Source organism: Oryzias melastigma, linkage group LG22 (assembly GCF_002922805.2).
Source record: "Oryzias melastigma strain HK-1 linkage group LG22, ASM292280v2, whole genome shotgun sequence".
Classification (NCBI taxonomy): Eukaryota; Metazoa; Chordata; class Actinopteri; order Beloniformes; family Adrianichthyidae; genus Oryzias; species Oryzias melastigma.
Window position 1 is genome coordinate 391,441 of NC_050533.1, and position 20,490 is coordinate 411,930.

Below are 20,490 nucleotides of genomic sequence, written 5' to 3' on the forward strand. Positions count from 1 at the left end.
TCTCATCCTTTAGTATTTGATTTCTCATCCTTTAGTATTTGATTTCTCATCCTTTAGTATTTGATTTCTCATCCTTTAGTGTGTGATTGCTCATCCTTTAGCATGTGATTGCTCATCCTTTAGTATTTGATTTCTCATCCTTTAGTATTTGATTTCTCATCCTTTAGTATTTGATTGCTCATCCTTTAGTATTTGATTGCTCGTCCTTTGCAGTGTGATTTCTGTTTCCTGCAGAAAAGCGGTTTATGGACCGTGGAACGCCGTCTCTGTCCGACTGTGACACATTTCTGTCCATATGGACTTTGTTGACTCGAGCTTTCATCGCTCCCACATTCCCTTTTTGTTTACCTGTAACAACACTAACAGCGGTTCCATGGACGCGGCGGACAGCCCCCCCCCTCACGGCGAGCCGCTGTTATGACAGCTCCCAGCGCGGCCTTGATTTAGTCCACGCTGCACACACATCCGCAGTTATAATTCAGTAATTTGTGTTTGTGCATTCAGTGACAATTGTGACAAATGACTGGCCTGCAGTGAAATGCCTACCTGCCCCCCCGCTTCCTGCCGGGGCGGTCGCCTGCTTACACTGCTCAGGTGTGTGCTGCGGTTGACAACAGGACTGATTACTCCGAGCTGTTTGTTTTAAATGGATTTTATTGATGGAACATACAGAGCGTGCAGGCCTGCGGCCCCCGCCCCGCCCCGCTGGACGACCCCTCCAGGGCCTGTGCACATATTCCTCATCCTCTCTGGTCGGCACGCTTCGCCTGTGTGGGGGGCTCACAGACGTTCAGCGTTTATAATCTGAGGGACGTTTCTCAGTGGAGCTGTTGACGGGATCTGCAGGTGAAATGAGGGGTGGGCGTCGCCCAGCCAGACTGACAGAGCAGGTATTATGAAGGAATCCCGGCGCCGTGGAGGTCCGGTTCTGTGGTGAGCTCGTTCTGGTCCTCAGGAGGTCCTGAGGTTTCTCTGATGTGCGTCAGCCGCTCGTCTGAAGGAAACTGGACTTCCTTCAGCTTCAGCTTCAGTGTTGGTCTGTGAAACCTTCTGGAAGCTTCAGCTCGTCCGCGACGTTCCTGCTGCTTCTTCTGGGTTTCTCTGACTGATTATTTAGTTTTATTTTATTAAAATAACAGATGGAGAGACGTCAGAGTGACTGAGATCCTTCCAACCAGAGCGTTTGTCTGTGTGTGTATCTGTTTATGTTCTTTATCCGTTTTTTTGGCATTTATGTTTCGTGTCACATTCTTCTGCTAGTTTGCTCTGACTGTGTCAAACATAATCACACAAGAGTCTAAAACACACCTGAGGTCGCGGGCCGAGCCGGAGAAACATTTATTCAACACTCTAAAACTACATCTTTAAAGCTTTAAAACTGTAACTTTTTAACATAAATATGAATTAAAAAGAGAGGAATATTATTCCAGAATAGATCAACTTCAATGTTTTACTCTGTATAAAAATATATTTGGTCAAAACTATACCGCCCACTGTGCAGAGGCCCGGGGAAGACCCAGGAGAGACCATGTCCCTCGGCTGGTCTGGGAACGCCTCGGGATCCCCCAGAGGAGCGGGAGGAAGTGACCGGGGAGAGGGAAGTCTGGGCGTCTTAGCTTAGACTGCTGCCCCCCACGACCCCCCCCACGACCCGGTCCTGGATGAGCGGATGGATGGATATACAAGTTAGGGAAAAAACTAAATGTTAAAAGAAAAAACACTCAAAGTCATTTCATTACCCTTTTTAATATCCCAAAAATATGAACATGTACCGAAATAAAAAAACAATGCTGGAAATAAAAATAACATTTGTGCTTTGTAGCAAAAACAAACAAATCATTCAGTTTTCTTTGTTATGTTTGTCTATTTTTGTGATGTAAAACTGTCCCAAACAGAAACCACAGATCATTAGAAACATTTTGAACGCATCTTTACTTGTTTTAGCTTTGATAATAAAAACATTGAAAATATTGTCAATTTACTACTATTTCAAACCAAGTTTTATTTACACAAATGCAGTTAGAAAAACGTCTCCTCATTTTTTTGGTTGTATAACTGAACTACATCAGATTTTTGCTCTTTTTTAACTTATATTTTTAACTTATATTTTTGACTTATATTTCTCCAACTGTAATTATTCTGTTAGAATATTATTATTGTGTGAATGTTTAGTAAGCATTCACGCTATACTGCTTTTAATTTTGGTATTCATAAACTTTAAACTTAAAATGAGAAAGTCTTCAAATTTCAACATTATAAGTAGATCAGCAACAATCCTTTAAATATGTTCATGGAATATGTTTTCATCTTTTACAGTAATTTTTCAAAAATTGTTTACCGATATTTTAGCAACATGCTAACGTTTTTGACTGATGCCTAAAGGAATTTTAGGCTATTTTGGAGTTTAGCTAGTATTTAAGCAACAATCAGCCGGTTCCACTCAGAACACGAGGAAGACCAGCTGGTTCCTGAAGTCTTCATCGTTCTGCGGGAACACCCACCCCCCACCCCCAAACACACACCTCCATCTCTTCATAGAGACTTAAGGTCCAAATGATGAGTAAAGGGAGTCGGGGTGGGCAGACAGTTGAGGAGACGTCTGTTCGGACCGTTGTTCATACAGGTGCTTATAACTTGGAGCTTGTGATTAACCCTTTAACACCTGAGGCGTTTGGTTACGCTTAAATACAAAATCTGTAACATACGGTAACTTTTCAACCGTTAACAGGATCATTCTAGTAGACTGTGCTGGACGAGCCGCTTTTCTTGGAGTTAACTGTTGAAAAGTTACAGTAAATCAAAGAACATAAACACTGGAGCTCTGGTGATAAAGGGTTAAACATTGTTGTGTCTGAGTGTAACATCCGAACGATGGTCATTTCAGGCTTGTCTTCAGCCTGTAAGTCAGTACCGCCGCTGCAGGCCGCGCTGACCACAGCCTGCAGAGGCCAAATGCAACATGTGTGCAGCCCCTCCAGCTGCCGCCGCTGCTGAACAGAGGCGGCCGTGTTTGCGGCGCCTGTTTGCTTTGGGTGGAGGGCGAGCTGGCCGGGCAGCGCGGCCGTAAATCAGAGTCTTCCTGATGGACAAGAACCTAATCTGTCCCCGGTGTGTCATTAGGTTCCACCTCCCAGATAGCTGCAGCTCCTGCTGCTCCTCTCATCTTTCTTAGGCCCTAAAACGCAGACAGGCCCAGGCCACACATGCCTGCGTCGCCCGCCAGGGCAGGCCCCGAGACGGCAACGCCGACACACATGGTGAAACCGGCTCGGCCGGAGTCAAGAGTTCATCCTGAGCATCTGTCACAGCAGGGCTGCAGCGGAGCAGCAGCAAACCCATGGATCTGTTAGGATCGGCTTGAATCTGTTTGGATCTTTTAGGATCTGTTAGGATATTTTAGAATCTGTTTGGATTTGTATAGATCTGTTAGGATCTGTTTGGATCTTTTAGAATCTGTTAGGATCTTTTAGAATCTTTTAGGATCTGTTTGGATCTGTTAGGATATTTTAGAATCTGTTTGGATCTCTTAAAATCTATTTAGATTTTTTTTAGGATCTGTTAGAATATTTTAGAATCTGTTTGGATCTGTTAGGATCTCTTCGGATCTATTAGAATCTGTTTGGATCTGTTTAGATATTTTAGAATCCGTTAGGACCTTTTAGGATCTGTTATGATCTTTTGGAATCGTTTTTGGATCTTTTAGAACCTGTTAGGATCTTTTAGGATCTGTTTCGATATGTTGTGATCATGTTAGGATCCTCTTAGGATCTGTTAGGATCTGTCCAACGTAGAGCTGACTCACACAGGAGAGGGCAGCTGTCATCCCACAGCACTTTCTCCTGGGGGGGGTCGGACTCTGTCCCTGATTAAGCTTTGATCGAAGCAGGACACCCCCCCCAAAACACCTGACTCCTCCTCCTCAGCTCTCTGAATGTTCTCAGATTCCTCTGATGGTTTGGAAACTCTCCAAACTCCAGCTCAGCTCTGTGGAACATCCCGCCTCTCCAACGGCAGGACGGCCGAGCGGTTTCATCTCTGGCGTGTTCATGAATTCATTAACCACATGGCTGCCACACATGTTCAGAGTGACGGCGTGTTTCTGCTCACTCTTCTCTCTGTTTGGGGTTTTTCCACGCGAGCCCGGCCCTCCAGACGGGTCCTGACGTTCGGCTTCTCCAGCCGCTCCAGTCATCTTCTGATCTATTTTCTAAGCGTTCTCATTATGTTGTTTCATCAGAATGGGGCGGAGCAGGAAGTTTATAGCCCCGCCCAGTGAATTTTATGCAATCGTCTCTTTAAACGTTGTTTTTTTTTTCCATCTGTTCCTGATTCACGATTTGGATAACTAAATGCTTAGAGATGCAGTTTTAATATGACATTTCTTCATAAATGTCCATCATCAGAAAAACGTTACAAGAACATGTTAAAACCATTGGCTGTATAAGTAAGAACTGGACTGATCAATCCCGTCCAAACAGGAAGTACCTGAAGCCCAAAGTTCCTTAGATTTCCATTGAGAAATTGACAGTCATTTCTCAGTCCAGTTCTTACTTATACAGCCATTTTCATCAGAGTGGATCTTTAACCCTGCGGCATCATGGGACCATCATTGACATGAACAGACATGGACTAACACTGTAGCAGGCAGTGGAATGAGGAGTCTATGACCTCGTTATTCACCAATGTAAGCGCGTCACAGAATAGACCGGAGAACAAGATGACGAGTCACTCAAAGTTGGAGTAAAATACTTCAAGTCAAATCAACCTTTTTTTTTTTTTTTTTTTTTAATAGTTTATTCAAACATGTTAATTTATACATACACAGTAGCTATATGTTACAGTTGCATTTGTATTTGCACAATTGACAATGGGTATGCTATGTCTTATCTACATGTTTGAAAGGTGGCAGGCAGAAGCATTGCTTATTGAAGCCTGCCCCTTAGTTAATTTTAACAGACATTCACATTTCTGACATCAATAATCATAAGCAAAGCTTTATCACAATATTCTTATACACAGAACTTTACAATATTTGTATTAAAATCATCAAATCAACCTTTTGTTTACACCTTTCAGCTGTTCTTTGGTCGTTAGCTTTTACACCTTGCAATACATGTTTTTCTTCGTAACTTTCGGCGTCAAGCTTCTGTTTCTCACAACGCTACAACTCGCCTTCAAAATAAAATACATCCCGTCTTTTGGTAATGTCAAAATAAAAGCTTGTCGTATTTGTCTTTCTAAGTGTAAAACATTTTGACAACTTTTACTCCTCAGGTTCCAACGAAATGAAGTCAATTCACTCGCCATTTTTCTGCGGTACAGATACTACAGATTCACCATTTTGGGACCAGACGACATTACCAAGCAGTGATTGGTCCGAGAATCTGTCAATCAAATGTTTGAGGCGGGGCCAGCGGGCACCACATGCTCTTCTAAAGTGAAACCTTCCGTTGGCTCCTAACAGCCACAGCTGTCTGCAGATTCACAGGTTTATATCCAGTTTATAACTTGTGAGAAAAACAAAACATCTCATGAAAAAAATAAGAGTAAGAATGGTTCTTCTGACCAGCAGAATGACGGATTTCTGGGACCAGCAGGTAGGTTTGGAACGGAGGGGGGGGGTCAGTCCAGTTCCCTGTACGTACTGTCTATGCGTGGACAGAACACAGACAGCTTCATTGACCATGTATGAAGCCCCGCCCCGTCTCTGAATCCCCTCCATAACTCTTAACAGACTCCATGGAGACTGATGATGAATCTGCTGTGTTCTGATGAGGAAAACCTGTTTAGAAAAAAGGTTAGAGTTAGTGACAACTCGTTCAAACGCAATGCATTGTGGTCTTTATTCACCAATCTGGTGAGGATTGATGCACACTGGTTTTCTGCAAAGACTTCTGGGAAATGTATAGATTCAGACTGACCAAAAACATGATGTGTAAAGTTTAGGTTTAGTGAAGAACTTCTGGAGACTTTGGGCATTAGGTCCATCCAGCTGCATCCCTCTGGACCCTTCCGGGTCCTGGGATGACAGACGCTGGACTCTCCTTTGGCGTCCCCGCGGCGTGAGGTCGTTGTCGTCATGACTCGGCTGTCGGCCATCTTTGCTGCTCGTCTGCTCTCCCAGATGACGGGTCCGTCTGCGTATCTCCAGTCTGTTTATGGCCTCTGAAGGAGCTTCGTCGGCTGCTGTGACTCATCCTCAGGATGGTTTCTGTGGCACAGTGGGGTGGGGGGGCCAATGGCATGGAGCCATCTGCCCAAACAAAAGCGCCGGCCTGTCACACAGCGACACAGTAAACCCGTGTTTCCATCCGCCTGTGAAAATTAATGACACCAACTCATTTGTTGTGGATAAATCACGGCCAGGACACAAAGCCGGGCTGCTGATTGCGTAATTATTTCATGTAACCGCGGCCGTATGTAACATAATCACCGTCTCTCATCAGGCTCAAACCACCGGCGAGCCTCTGAGGCTGCCGTTTGCACACAGCAGCCTCCTGATGTGCGGCGGCTCCTCTATCTGAGCTCCTCTGGACCGGCGAGAGCGGGGTGAGGTTACGCGCTGGCGTCCTGCCTCCAGCGCCCCTAAAGATGGAACCATGTGGGGGATCCACAGCCGCAGAACCTCCACATGTTCTCTTTCCACCCGGTAACCAGCTGAGCTGGTCCGAAAGGACGGACCACCCCATGAGCCGCTCGCCGTCTGCACGGGCAGATCCCATCAGCGCTCAGGAATGTCTGCTGGATCATTGGCATTTATCTACCTTGAAGTGTTTTCTGTCTGGATTTGTGTGTTTGGAGAAGCCCGTACCATGATGCACCCCGAACATCAGCCAGAGGGTTTTCCTGCAGGAGGAGGAGGACCAGGAGGAGAGTGGAGGTCAGGTCTGTGCAGACGGGCCGCTGTGAGGAGGATCATGGAGGTCACGTGTTTTCCTGATGAACACGCGTGTGCTGAGGACGAGTCGCGACCGTCAGCCTCGTAACCAGGAGACTGTTTGAAAGGAGGAGGCGTTAACCTGTAATTAACGAGTTAATGCTTTCTCAAGTTATTGACTCAACTATCAGCGCCTGAGGAGGTTTCACACCAGCGTCTGTCCAGCTACGGGATTCAGACGTTTGAGTGTGTAATCTGGTGCAGTGGGTGACGGGACACCGTGTGATGAGAAGGTTCAGAGTCTGCTTGATGAAGATCCCCCTGCAGCTCTATCGTCTGCATCGTCTGCATCGTCTTTATCTGCATATTCTGCATCGTCTCCAGCTGCATCGTCTGCAGCTGCATCGTCTGCAGCTGCATCGTCTGCAGCTGCATCGTCTGCATCGTCTTTATCTGCATATTCTGCATCGTCTGCATCGTCTGCGTCTGCATCGTCTGCAGCTGCATCGTCTGCGTCTGCATCGTCTGCAGCTGCATCGTCTGCGACGTTCCCACATCTCCGGCCCTCGCTTCGCCTCTCCTCATCAAACTCAGGCTGCGTTTGTCCACTAGGTGACAGTAACGGCCCGTTTGCCCCTCCCGGCTCTGAGAGGATGAGAACAGGTGTGAAGTCAACAGGTACGCACCTGAAGCTGAATCATTTCTTCAGGGGTTTGGGAGGATTCTTCCAAAGTGAAACCTTCCGTTAACTCCTAACGGCCACAGCTGTCTGCAGGTTTACGGTCCAATGTTGTTAATATTTATAAAACCCAATCTTCTTTATTGTTTTGTTAGTCTTTGACCAAAACAGTTTGATGATAAAGTTCCACGTTTGTGTTCTGATGGGATTATCTGTTAATCCTCAGTAATCTGAAATCGTTGATTCATGATTAGTAAACCCCAAAGTGACGGTCAGAGTTTTTTCTCTTTGGTTTGAACCAGATTTGTTGCATTTCTTCTACATCAGAACGGGACTGTCCGGAACCGTCAGCAGAACTCTCTGGTTCCGGTCCGGTTCCTGCAGGTTACGGGTCGAACCGTCAGGTTGTGTTGAAGCTCAGATCGATGCACTTCCTAACGTCATGTTTATGCCACCAAAATGAGTTTTTGACTCATCGTTAGTTTGATCTTCCTGGATCCGAGTTTTCTTCCTCCAGAGGAGACTTTCCTCTCACCTGCAGGACAGGTGAGAGGCAGCAGCCGCAGGAGCAAAGACAACTGCTGGAATCGGTATACTCTCGTCTTGACAAACTGAACCGCTCCTCTTCATGTTCTCCTAGTTTCGGAGGATTTCTCAGATCAGCGTTCGAGTCTCAGACGTGTTCACACTCGGATCTCCACGTTTCTGTGCGATAATTGAACGTCTGCAGCAGGAAACCGGCGGCCTGGTGACCGCAGAATAACACGCTTTGCTGCACGCCTTCCAGAACACACAGACGTTTTCTGACAGAAAAAACGACGTATTCGAACGAACGCCGAGTCACTTTAGGCCCTTTTGTTTCGCAATTTCTAATTCTCTGTGAAAATGCAAAACGTCTGCGAAAGAAAAGCAAACAGGACTGTTTTTCCTCCTGGTTGCAACACGCGAGCCGCCTGTGTTTGTGTGCTGTTGTGGAAACCTGCCGCCGTCTCCGAGGGGAACCAGCTTCCTGTTTCTCTTCCAAATACAGAACAAAACCTCTCAGTGATCAGAGGGAGAGCGGGACGGCCGGGGAGGTTCTGATCAGCCGGACTGCAGACCCGAGGCTCAGCAGAACCGCCTGCGAAGTTCTGCAGAACCAGAGAAAGAGACCGTTTGAAAACATGAAGCACTTTGAGGATCAGAGATCAAGAAGAACTCCGACCTTCAGAAGCTAAGATCATCCATTTATGTGCTTAATACGAATCAGAGGAGCGATCAGGTGTTTCATGAAATAAAGAAGGTAAAAATACACATAAAAGATAAAGAAGTGAAAAACATCCGAGTCTGCAGAAAAAAAGAAGGAAAACAAATATCTAACAAAAGTTTTGTTTGACTAAAGAATTGATCTAACAATATAAAAGTGTCTTTTTTACATTAAAATGGGAGAATTAAAGGATAAAATTAAACTAGTTTTGTTTGAAATCATCAACATTTTCTCTTTTTTTACATGAAATTTGCCATTTCTTGCAGATGATCAAATCTTTAAAAAATGAGCGAAAGAGAAAAATACTTTTAATTATTTTCTGTTACGATGCTCTAAAATAACAGAAACATTGTCCTCATATTTTAGACATTTTTAGTTTCAGTACCAGAAGAACAAACGGAGGATAACTGGAGAAGAGAAGATGGTATCTTCACATTCCAATGAGCCGCCGTTCATTTCTGTGGTCAAATCGGCATCACTGGATCACTTTCATCCAATACGGTAGCAGACCTGAGAACACATGCTGCTGAGGTTTGTAGGGCTAATTCGGAGTTTAGCTAATAGCAACATGCTAATGTCTTTGGCTAGTTTAGCAGCTACATAGGTTTTTTTGGCTGATTCTGAGTTTAGCTAATATTTGTATAATATACATATTTAATACACATGCTAGCTCTTTTGGCTAATTAGGCATCTACTGAGGTTTTTTGAGCTAATGCGGAGTTAAGCTAGTATTTTAGATACGTGCTAGCTTTTCCTTTTTGGCTGACTTAGCCTATTCTGAAGAATTTTTCAGCAAATTTCCTCAATTTTTTTTAAGTTTTAATTGCTTCAGTGATTCTTCAGGGAATTCTCCAGTCATTCAGAAACTTTAGCATTTTGTAAATTGCTTTAACATTTTTATCAAATCCCTTCAGCAATTACAGTAAATGACTTCAGCATCTTCAGCAAACATCATCAGCAATCATCTTCAGCAATCAGCATTCACACAAGCATTATCGGAGGTAATGCAACTTTTATAAATAAAACACTACTGGGAACGTTTTATAAATCAGAAAATGGTCATAGAGGGGATTTAACAGACACAAAATCTTTAACATACTGTTGACATAACTTTTCTCCGTCAAAATCTGCTGGAATTATCTCGTTAACGGTTGAAAAGTCACAATAAACCAAAGAACATAAAGACTGGAGCTCCGCTGTTAAAGGGTTAAGAACACGTCTCCTCAGATAAACAGCGTTTCTGATGCTCTTACTTTGATATGACTTGTTTTTCTAATCAGTTTAGAAGTGAAAGTGTATTCTCCAGTTCTTTAGTTCAGTTACTTGTAGTTTATTTTGCTCCATCAGGGGTTGGAGAGGATTTGTTTAAAAAAGCAAAGCAGATAAATCCATGTGTGAATTCACTTCCTCTGGAAAATCGGTTGCAGCCGGTTTTGCATCCATTTTGGAGGCGTTTCTTTCTCTGCAGTCGTCCACTTCCGCCGCTGCGCTGCAGCGATTTGCATCAGGCGCAGACCAAACAGACGGAGACAGTAATGGCCGAGGAAGCCTCTGACAGCGCTGACACCTGACACTGACATCCGTCATCACGCCGTCTGTCAGCCCAGTCAACGGCACACGCACCTCTCTCACTCGGAGGCATTTTTCACAGCCGGTCTGACTGACAGCGACATGCAGCAGCTCTCGGTGCGGTTAGCCGGCGGCGAAAACACCCTCCGCCGCCGTCAGTCGGATCTTCAGCTCCGTCTTTTTGACCACGTCTAACTCAGAGAGCTTTGAAGGTCATTTCAGGGACACGACTGCAGCAGTGGGAAATATGGCAAAAGGGAATTATGCTTTATTTAAATGTTTCCAAATGCAAACTAAAGACTTCCCTGAAGCTCACCTGGTGCAGGTATACCTGTTTAACCAGGAGTCCTTTTTACAAAGTCATCATCCAGACTAGAATTCATTCTGATTTCATTCCTTTCTGGAGTTTTCATCCTAAAAAGACTTTAATTGATTCAACCGAGTTATGGCCAAACCTGCATTAATGCATCATTACTGATAAAACTAGAAAACTTCCTGTTCAAACTTCAGGATAAAGAGACAATCTTCAAAGAAAAATCTGGTATTTGAATATTTTTCAGGTCTGCTGGGCCTTCTGACCAGGTCATCGTAGTGAATGATCCTCCTGGTGAACCGAGTTCAAAGTGTTGATGAGAATGATCTGTTGATGGTCAAATGTTAGAGTTCTCGACTCGAACACGGATTCAAACGGAGACCTGTCAAACAGAGACCTGTCACCAGGCCGCTGAGGTGACTGAAGTCCTTTAGAGGGAGTAAACTATATCCACCTCTATAATAATAATCTTTATTTATAAAGTGCTGCACAGATAAACACAGAATGAAGAAAAGCCCATTTTAAAAACGTGTTTGTAGCTGCTTCGTAAAAGAAAACATATGATCATATTTTATCTTTGTAACACTAAAACACAAATTATTTATTCAGTTCTTTTTCGTGAGTTTTTTTCCTACCCAGAAGTAAAAGGACTCGATTCCTGAAGCTCCGCCCCCTCATGACGTCATCCTGGAGTCTTTCTTTCTTCGTTGCTCCCACGAATATAAACATCCACACGTTTTCAAAGACGGATGCAGATTCCACATATCTGCCTTTAGCAGACCAGCCATCACTACACTGGTTCAGCACACGAACACACTCGACGTCTGCACGACTGTGTCCGCCGGGGGAGGGGTTAAAGGAGGTCCACGTCTAAAGTAACAAACACCTTCTTGGACTTTATTGAAGACAGAAACTAGATAGATAGATAGATAGATACTTTATTAATCCCAAGGGAAATTATGGCAGTCTGTAGCTCCAGGTCATTCACACAGATTATAAATAAATAAATAAATAAATAAAAACAAGTCATAACTACTGGAAGATCTACGGTTTTCTGCATCTAAAATGGACGTTTTCTGTTGATCATCTGTGGAGAAACGGAGTGTTGGACTGGGGGCGGAGCTATCAGAGCAGACTCCTCCTGAAAGGGGCGGTCTCACTCTGTGACATCAGCACGTGAGAACCCGCTGGTTTCATGGGTATGGGAGGGGCTGCAGCTTCACCTGGTCTTTGTCCTGCTGTGATGAAGACAGGTCACTGTGAGGAAGAAGGTGATTAGAAGACACCACAAAAAACTTTCTTTAAAGGGTTACCAAACAGGAAGTTGGAGGCTGACTCCGCCCACAGCCGAAATGTGAAAATCCAGTCAGAGGGCGGGGCTGGAGAACAGGACTGTTCTCGTTACAGGAGCTGCAGATCATGACCTCAGACTTCAACTGTAATACCACAATTCCACCTGTAGGGGGCAGCACACAGACGGTTTCTTTTTTACTATATTTTCAACAATGAAACGAGTTTATTTTAATTTATCAAGAACTGACCAACAGACAGAACTTTGGAAGCCCCTTTTACAGAGACCAACAGACAGAATAAGTTGATTGAGGGTTTGGTCACCCTTGAAATACCTGCAGCCCAAACACTGCGGTGCTTCTGTTCGAGTTCTACTGGGTTTGTTTTGGTACTCTTTCTGTTCCGACTTGTTCATTTGTTGGTGCTTCTATTGCTGGTGTTTTTATTGGTAGGTTTTTCTGCTGCAAATGCTTTTATCGTGAACATTTTCTATTGCAGTGTCCTATATCACTTGTATTGTTTCTTTTACTCTGGTTTTTATTGTGACTCATTTGTTGTTAGTGTGACTGTTTTTCTCCAGTGTTCTATTGTTGCTGCTTGTATTCCAAGTGCTTCTGTTGATGTTTTTTTCTGTAAGTTTCTCTATTATGAATGCATTTATTCTGACCTCTGACCAGAAGATTGCAGGTTCGATTCCCGCCTTTCCTGTCCATGTGTTGAAGTGTCTTTGAGCAAGACACTGAATCCCTCAAAATCTTTAACAAACGGTAACTTTTCAACCGTTTGCAGGATCATTCCAGCAGATTGTGAAGGAGAAAAGTGTCTCCTGTCAACGGTTGAACAGAAATCCAAGAACGTAAACACGCTATACCCAAGTCCTGTCACTATACCATCAACCACCGACTGAGGTCTGTACTGACAGGTTTAGCAGTAATTGTATTCCTGATCATTAAACGATAAACGCTCGTGTTTGGATTTATTGCTTGGCTCTTCATCCTCTCGCCCTCGTCTGCCCGAGAGCCAAACTGAGAGTCTGACTTGTGTTGTGATGGATTTGGTGCTGGCTTTGTCAACTGACAAATTGCACGGGCGCATCAGCTCGCAGGTTTGTTTGTCATTCCAGATCTGACATGTTTTGAAAAGTATTAATGGAGGACATGAAGGCATGAGATATTTCCTGCAGGTTCAGTCAGGAGCTCCTGTTCAGACCCGAGCTGAAACGCCGTTGTCATGACGCCCAGCTGTCTCGTGTCACTCCTTAAAACCGCAAGACGAGAAGCCATTGCTACGGTTTTCCTCCCAACGAACCAAAACATGTCGAGGAAAGCGATTACAGGCTGAGCTGTTCGGAGTGCAGATGGTTGTGGATTTGTCTATCAGTCTATTTGCTGTAGAGAACGGCGGTCTGGTTGTTATGACGATGCACGCAGCTCACTGCTGCATCCGTCCGCTGACCCCGCAGAGTCCGGCCTCCTGCCGCCGTGACCTCCTTCCCAGGGCTGCTGGGAATTACCGTCATTCAGAGTGTCTGAGCATGATGGATGACACCTGCAGCCGTTGAGCAATCGCTCCGCGCTCCTCCATTGTTGTTCTTTCTCACTTCTGCGTGGGAGCGACTCGCATGCATTCCCCAGCCAAAACCAACTGCGATAATCATCTCATCTGCGTGATGTACGATCATCTCACCCCGGAGGAGCTATCGGACCACCTGGAACGCCATGCAGACCGCGCATTCGCCGCGGAGCATGACTCAGCGGTTCTGCTCTTTAGTCGACTCAGCTGTTTCCTTTTCTGGATTGGAAGATGAAAACAAACCAAATAAAATAATGAGGTTTGAAAGTCGTCGTAGAACGCAGCAGGTGGCAGTTCGCTCTCTTCTGATTGGCTGAGCATCCACCAATAAATGGAAGAAGATGAGTTTGTGGGCGTGTCTTACCTGCTAAACTCTGTTCTGTCCTCAGAGGTCAGTGTTGTTTACGTTGTGGTTTCATGTTTTCGTCGAGACGTTCTGGAGAACCTTTTTGTTACCTTTGCTAGCTAGCTCGTGGTTTCTTTAGCGGTCGGCGAAGCCGCTTCAAGACTGACGCATGGATTTAACGAGCGATAAGTCGGACTTGGTGGGGAGAATCCAGGAGTTTTTCAAAATAAAGCTGTCTTCAGAATCAGATAGAATACGACTGGTTGATATGGAACTTTTTATATCACGATATAGTTTTTATTTTTACGTATCAGCTGATTAAGGGGGCGCCAAATGTCAATGTTGTGATATATCACAACATTTGATCCTGCAATTGATTCTCAATGGTTCTCACCAAGCATCGATCTTTTATTTTGATTGAAGAGGCTGTAAAACGTTATATTAGTGAGACGTTCCTTTGGAGGTAGATAGGGGGCGCTCTTTGCACCAATGTGTCTGGCAGCTACTTGAATTATCAAATTTTTGTTGTTTCCAACAATTTAGCCCTAAGTTGTGTCACTGCTGCATGTTTACTATAGTTAACACTGAATTTTACAGATAGACAGAGTTCAACTAGAAAAGTAGCATTACCTGCGATAATGTTAGTGTGACGCTTTTTACTGAAGAAATTTACTTGCTGAAGGGATTTGCTGAAAATGCAAAAGCTATTTGCAAATTGCTAAAATTGCTGAAACACTTAAAGTTACAAACCCTAAGTTCACAAAGAATTTCTTAAAAAACTGAAAAATTAAACAAAATGTAAAAATGCGTGAAGGTATGGACTCAGATTTGGCCAAATTAGCCAAAAAATGAGTATTTTGCTCAAATGTTAGCTCACCTCTAGATTAGCTCAAAAATCTTTAGCTAAATTTAGCTAAAAAAGCTAATAATCTGCAAGAATTAGAATTAGCCCAAAAAACCTCAGTAGATGTTAAATTATCCAAAAACGTTAGCATGTTGCTAAAATATTAGCTAAACTCCGAATTAGCCTTAAAAACCTCGATAGCGTTGATGTCCTTCACATGCTGAACGTTTTGACACCAATAATAAATAGTTGATATAAAAACATTTTATGAATGTCCTGCGAAATACATTTGATGTATTTATCCGCCTCATCTTAAAGTCTGGTCAGTGAAAACATTGTCTGACGTTAAAGGGTTCGTGGACACGGACAGCTCGTTAGCATTAGCATCATGCTAATCAACACTTTTTATGGAACTTTCTGCTGTCAGTCCAGACGGTTTGTCTCCGGTTCTGACTGGATCCCGTTAAAGATCACCAGAAGTTCTGCTGCTTCATCAGCTGAAACCAAATGTTACACAGAGATTAGAGGAAGTGGCTGCGGGGGTGTTGAACCCTTCAAAATAAAAGTCTACCACGATAGACTCATTCTTCTATTGATAAAAGTTCTATGCTGATATTTATCATTATCGTTTTACTGTCCGGCCCTAAAGATTCAAACTGAAAAACGTTGGTCCTGTTTTCTCTGCTGCCCGGTACCAACTCTCCCACGGACCGGTACCGGTCTGCAGCCGGTACTGCTCTGAACTACATCTGCAGCCCTGGTACGGTTCTCTTATCTGAAGATGGGAGGGATCACAGCCGGATAACCAAGTGGACTCTGGGGTCCGCCGAGTCCTGAGCGCGTCCTGGTCTGGGTTCTGGTCCACGTGTCTCCTGCTGTCACTGAAGGCCGTCGGAAAGAAGAAAAGCGTTTCTGATCAGACTTTCCCTCATGTGGACTGAACGTTTCAGAACTCCCTCAGGAGGTCCTGACAGGTTCCTCTGGGCAGGAATCAAACCCCATAGGGGCGTCGCGATTGGTCGACTCTTAAAACGATTGTTCTCGGCGTAAACCCCCGTCAGGTCTTCAGGTCGTCAGGTCTTCAAGTCTTCAAGTCTTCAGGTCTTCAGGTCTTCAGGTCGTCAGGTCTTCAGGTCGTCAGGTCTTCAGGTCTTCAGGTCGTCAGGTCTTCAGGTCTTCAGGTCTTCGTCTCAGGCTGATCTGATCTGCCTGTGGTTGGAGTGTTGCTGGTTCTGGTATCTGTGATCTTCCAGCCGATCCGTCCGTTTGCTCAGGTGACCCGCCATCGCCTCAGCGGCACCGAGGTGTTTTCTGCTCAAACGCCGCCGCCGACTCGGTTTGAGACGTGTTTAGTTTTCATGAAGCCATCGCTAATGGCCGTGCGCGCTCGTGTGTGCCTGTGCACGTGTGTGTGCACGGCGGCGGATGACAGGCCCTGTCAGGACCATTGTGGTCCAGGAACAAAACAGCCTCAGGATAATGGCGTCTCCCGTGTGTCACTCACTGAGGCGGAACAAAGCCGTAAACGTCAAGCAGATGGCGGCGGCGCTTAGCTCCTCCCACTGCTGGGGGGGCACGCCGTGCTGCAGGTCGCTGCTGCGCAGGTCTGCTCACACAGTAGCACGTGCTGACAGACGGGGGGTAAGGCCAATAGAACGTCTTACTTTCACAGGTTAGGACCGAGCGTGTCCTAATCATGACACTTCCTCCGCCTGCAGACAGACGGTGAGAACGCAAAAATGACAGAAAATCCTTCAAGATCTCTTAGAAGATTCCAGACTTTTCTGTTTTGGTGAGAATAAAACCATAAACATAAAAAATCTGCTGAATGTTTGAAACAGCTGAAGTAAAGGCTGCGTGAGGCAGAATCCAGCTGTGCAGTTTCCGGGAGACTTGTTGGTGATCCTGACGAAGCCCCGCCCATCTGGATGAAGCCCCGACACCATCCTGCATCTCTGAGTGGGAGTGATTCCTGGTGGGTCGTCTGTCCTCCTGCTCCTGGTCGTGGACTGCAGTTCTGCTTCATCTGGACTATGGACTTAATCATCACTCGTCCCTCAGCTCTATATGAATGAACTCTACTCATATATGCAGTTTTAGCAGCTAACTCTTCTTTAACCGTTCTGGTATCGCCTGTCCGTCCTGGGATGGGATCTCTCCCTCATGTGGGAATCCCTAAGGTTTCTTCTTTTTTTCCTGACTCAGGTTTTTTTAGGAGTTTTTCCTTACCGCGAGGGAGGGTCTAAGGACAGGGATGACCGTTCTTTATAGTCTGTTTAGTTTTTACCTATTGTGCATATTTTATGACTCCATCTGTGCATCTGTAAAAACTACAGGCATGAAGCCCAATGAGGCAAATTGAATTTGTGATATTGGGCTATATAAATAAAATTGAATTGAATTGAATTGAATTGGTGGAGCGTCCTGAGACTCCAAGGTCGTGAGTTCAAATCCACGGTCCAGTCCTACCGAAGACTCCAGAAATGGACCCAAATCCGTCCTGTTGATGTGGGGGGTAGATTGGGGGTAAATCTCCAAACGGTTCCAGAGCTGCAGCTCAAATATTAAACCTCAGAAAACTGAAGGATTCAAATCCGGATGTGTTTGGAATTCTGTCAGGATCTGCATCTGAACGTTCTCTGTAGCAAATCAGTGTTGTGGTTGTTCAGTCAGTGATTCTCCTTTCTGGACGTTTGTCAGCTTCAGAGATTTCAGTAATCTTGGAATCAAAACGTTCAGGACGTTGATATTCATAGACTTTATAGCTTCTGAAATATTGAGCAAAATATAGAATAATCGATGAGAAATTCTTCCAATTTCAACATTTTAAGTAGATTAACAACATCCTATAAACATATTTATGTTTTCATTTTTTAGAGTAATTAAGTTTAGCTAGTATTTTAGCAACATGCTAACATTTTTGACTAATTTGGTTTATTGAGGAATTTTAGGCTATTCTGGGGTTTAGCTAATATTTAAGCAACATACTAGCTTTTTGGTTAATTTGGAGTTTAGCAACAACCTAAATATTTCATCAAAACTGTCACAGATTAGGAACTTTTAAGCAACTTTGCTACATTTTTTAGAAATGTAGGTCAACTTCAGCCTCCTAGTTCTTTAACCGTTTTAAAGAAATCTTCCTTCTAATTAGTGAATCCACATTAACCATAATAAATCCCTCTCTAGAGACTCCTTATGCGCCTCAGTCTTTAAATATGAGGCTGTTAAAAAGTCCAGCCGTGATCCTGACATTCTGGACAACTATAGACTAATATCTAATCTCCATTCATATCTAAGATCCTAGATAACCTTTAATTTAGTCTGTTCAGTTTGTATCCATTGTCCATATTTTATGACTCATTTTCTGCATTTGTAAAAACTAGCAGCATGAACCCCAATGAGGCAAATCTCCTTTGTGATATTGATCTACATAAATACAACTGAACCACATTTCCAGTCTTTAGCAAACGTAACATTTCCATGTATCTTTTTCAGTAAATCCCTTCAGGAATTAAAGTAAACTGTGTCACTATTCTCAGCTGAAGCTTTACTGCAGGTGATGTTTTTTTGTTATGATGTTTTTAAATCGGGACAAATCATAATAATAAACGTTTTAGCAGAATTAGCACCAAACAAAAGGCCCATAGAACAAAAAGAAACAAACTTTATAAAGACACAACCAAACAGAATCTTCAGAAAAGGAAAATTCTGCTGATGAATAAATGTCATTTTTTCTGTTTGGCATGAAAGATAATTTCATGAAGAAAGTTTTTCAATCACAAAATAAGCTGAGAAAACATGCTTTGAGTTTTATCTAAAACTAGAATTCTTTTATTATTCAAAGAAAACCTCGTTCCTGTTTTTGCATTAAAGCGTCTCTAAATGTTCCGCTTGTTTTAAACCAGCTTGAAAGACTGAGATTTAGGAGAGAAAACCAGAAGCATCAGGATTCTCCAGAAGGTTTCCAGAGGAACGTGCGCAGAAGTGTGCACGTATTCGTGCCCCTGCTGAGTCGTCTGAAGGTCATGCTGGGATTAGAGCGCTAACGTTCGCGCTCAGACCGCCATCGGCTCGTCTGACAGCGGCGTTCCTGTCGCGTCTCGTCTGCAGGATTTTTCTTTTGTTTCTTGTCACTTAATCCGTCTCCAACCACCTGCTGCAGCAACACGTCAGTCCAGCAGTTAGAGGAACGTTCTGTCATCTGAGGATGAAGTTTGGCTCAGAGGAAGTTTAATTAAAGGTCGACTCGTCTTTTGCATGAATACTTGATCGTTTATGTTTATGATGTCAGAGAAACTCTGAGACTGAATCTAAATCTGGGAATAAACGCGGAATCCTGTCCTTCCTCGGTGTGTTTACCTCTGGATTATCCGGATTACCAGCACGGTTCCACCTCACACTCGGACCTTTCTACGAAACCTGCGGTTCTGATCAGAACTCCAGTTTGGAATCAAGTTCAAAGCTGCATTTCTGTCAAACTGGTTTCTGTAATCCAGGACTGTTCTTTAATCTCTGACCCGGTTCTGGAGATCCTCTGCTGTGACAATAGTCTACAGATTACTGGATCTGCTGTCGGCTCGTCTGGCCTTCTGAGGTCCGGATGGCCGGTTTTGGTTTCTGGTGCGTCTTTGTGTGCTCCTCTCTCAGCGTCTTTTGTCTGACAGACGGATGTGGCGGACGGACCGGTTCAGAGGAGTCATGTGACCTGCTGCTCCTGCGTGGTTAATAATAGCAGCAGATCGATCATTCCACTGCAGCCGTGTTTACCTTCTCGGCCGAGCGTCATTAGCATCCAGAGCGCGGCGGGTGACGGATGGCGTTTGGTTTCTGACTCGGCCGGCGGCGGAGCGGTCCAGGAACTTTTCCCGTTCGTGCGCTGAGATGCAACTGTAGACAAAGCTGTTTTCTCTGCCTGATAATTACTTCCCTGGAAAAACCCCAGCAGACGCGCTTTTATAGACAATATGTTTAATTGAGCAAATTAGAAAGAGCAGCTGTGTACACAGACAGGCGGATGCAGACACGCAGCCGCGGCTGCAGCTGCGCGCAGACGCAGGATCTGCTGCGTCGTGATCAGAAGACGTCTGCTCTGTGAGCAGAACGTTCATTCATCCAGACAACAACCAGAAGAACCAGAACCAGTTCTGCTCATCGGTTCTGAACGGTTCTGGTCTCAGAAGAACCAGAACCAGTTCTGCTCATCGGTTCTGAACGGTTCTGGTCTCAGAAGAACCAGAACCAGTTCTGCTCATCGGTTCTCCTGGTTGGTTGGCTGTGAGATCCTTTCGTCATAAAGTTCTTCTTCGTTTTCTTTGTTTTATTTGACAGAAAAACGTGAAATGTCTAAAAGTTTCTCCTTTCATGGCGGTTCCTCGGGTTCAGAACTAGAGTCTGATGTTCTGGTTCCTTCCTTCCAGGTCTGGTGGAGATCTGCCTGATGCATCCGCTGGACGTGGTCAAAACAAGGTGAGTCCAAACTCGTCACTGAGAACACTGAGACCAGAACCGTTCAGCTCATCTGCCTCAGTCTGCTCAGAGCTTTTTCTTTTCAGATCAACTTCAGAACCGCTTTACAGCTCCAGAACCTGTTCAGAACTGCTTCAGAACCCTTTCAGAACCCGTTCAGAACTGCCTCAGAGCCTCTCTCCCCACAGTGTCTCAGCCGGCCATAAACAGGTCGTGGGCTCGCACTAAAGCTTTATGGCCTTTATAGTCTGCTGCAGACCTCTGGCTTCTCTGCCCCCCTTCACCCCC

At 44.5% G+C, this 20,490-nt stretch overlaps 1 protein-coding gene across 6 annotated transcripts in view; it reads left to right on the plus strand.

Annotated features, from left to right (window-relative positions):
• The window catches only part of slc25a21 (solute carrier family 25 member 21), a 92,885-nt gene that overhangs the window by 35,768 nt on the left and 36,627 nt on the right, over positions 1 to 20,490 (plus strand). For all 6 annotated transcript variants that reach the window (XR_002918802.2, XM_024268028.2, XM_036209948.1 and 3 more), the window contains one exon: positions 20,154 to 20,202. Coding sequence is in view for 5 of the 6 variants with exons in the window: in XM_024268028.2 (XP_024123796.1) it covers positions 20,154 to 20,202 (49 nt within the window). In the remaining variant the exon portion in view is untranslated. The remainder of the gene's footprint in view (positions 1 to 20,153; positions 20,203 to 20,490) is intronic.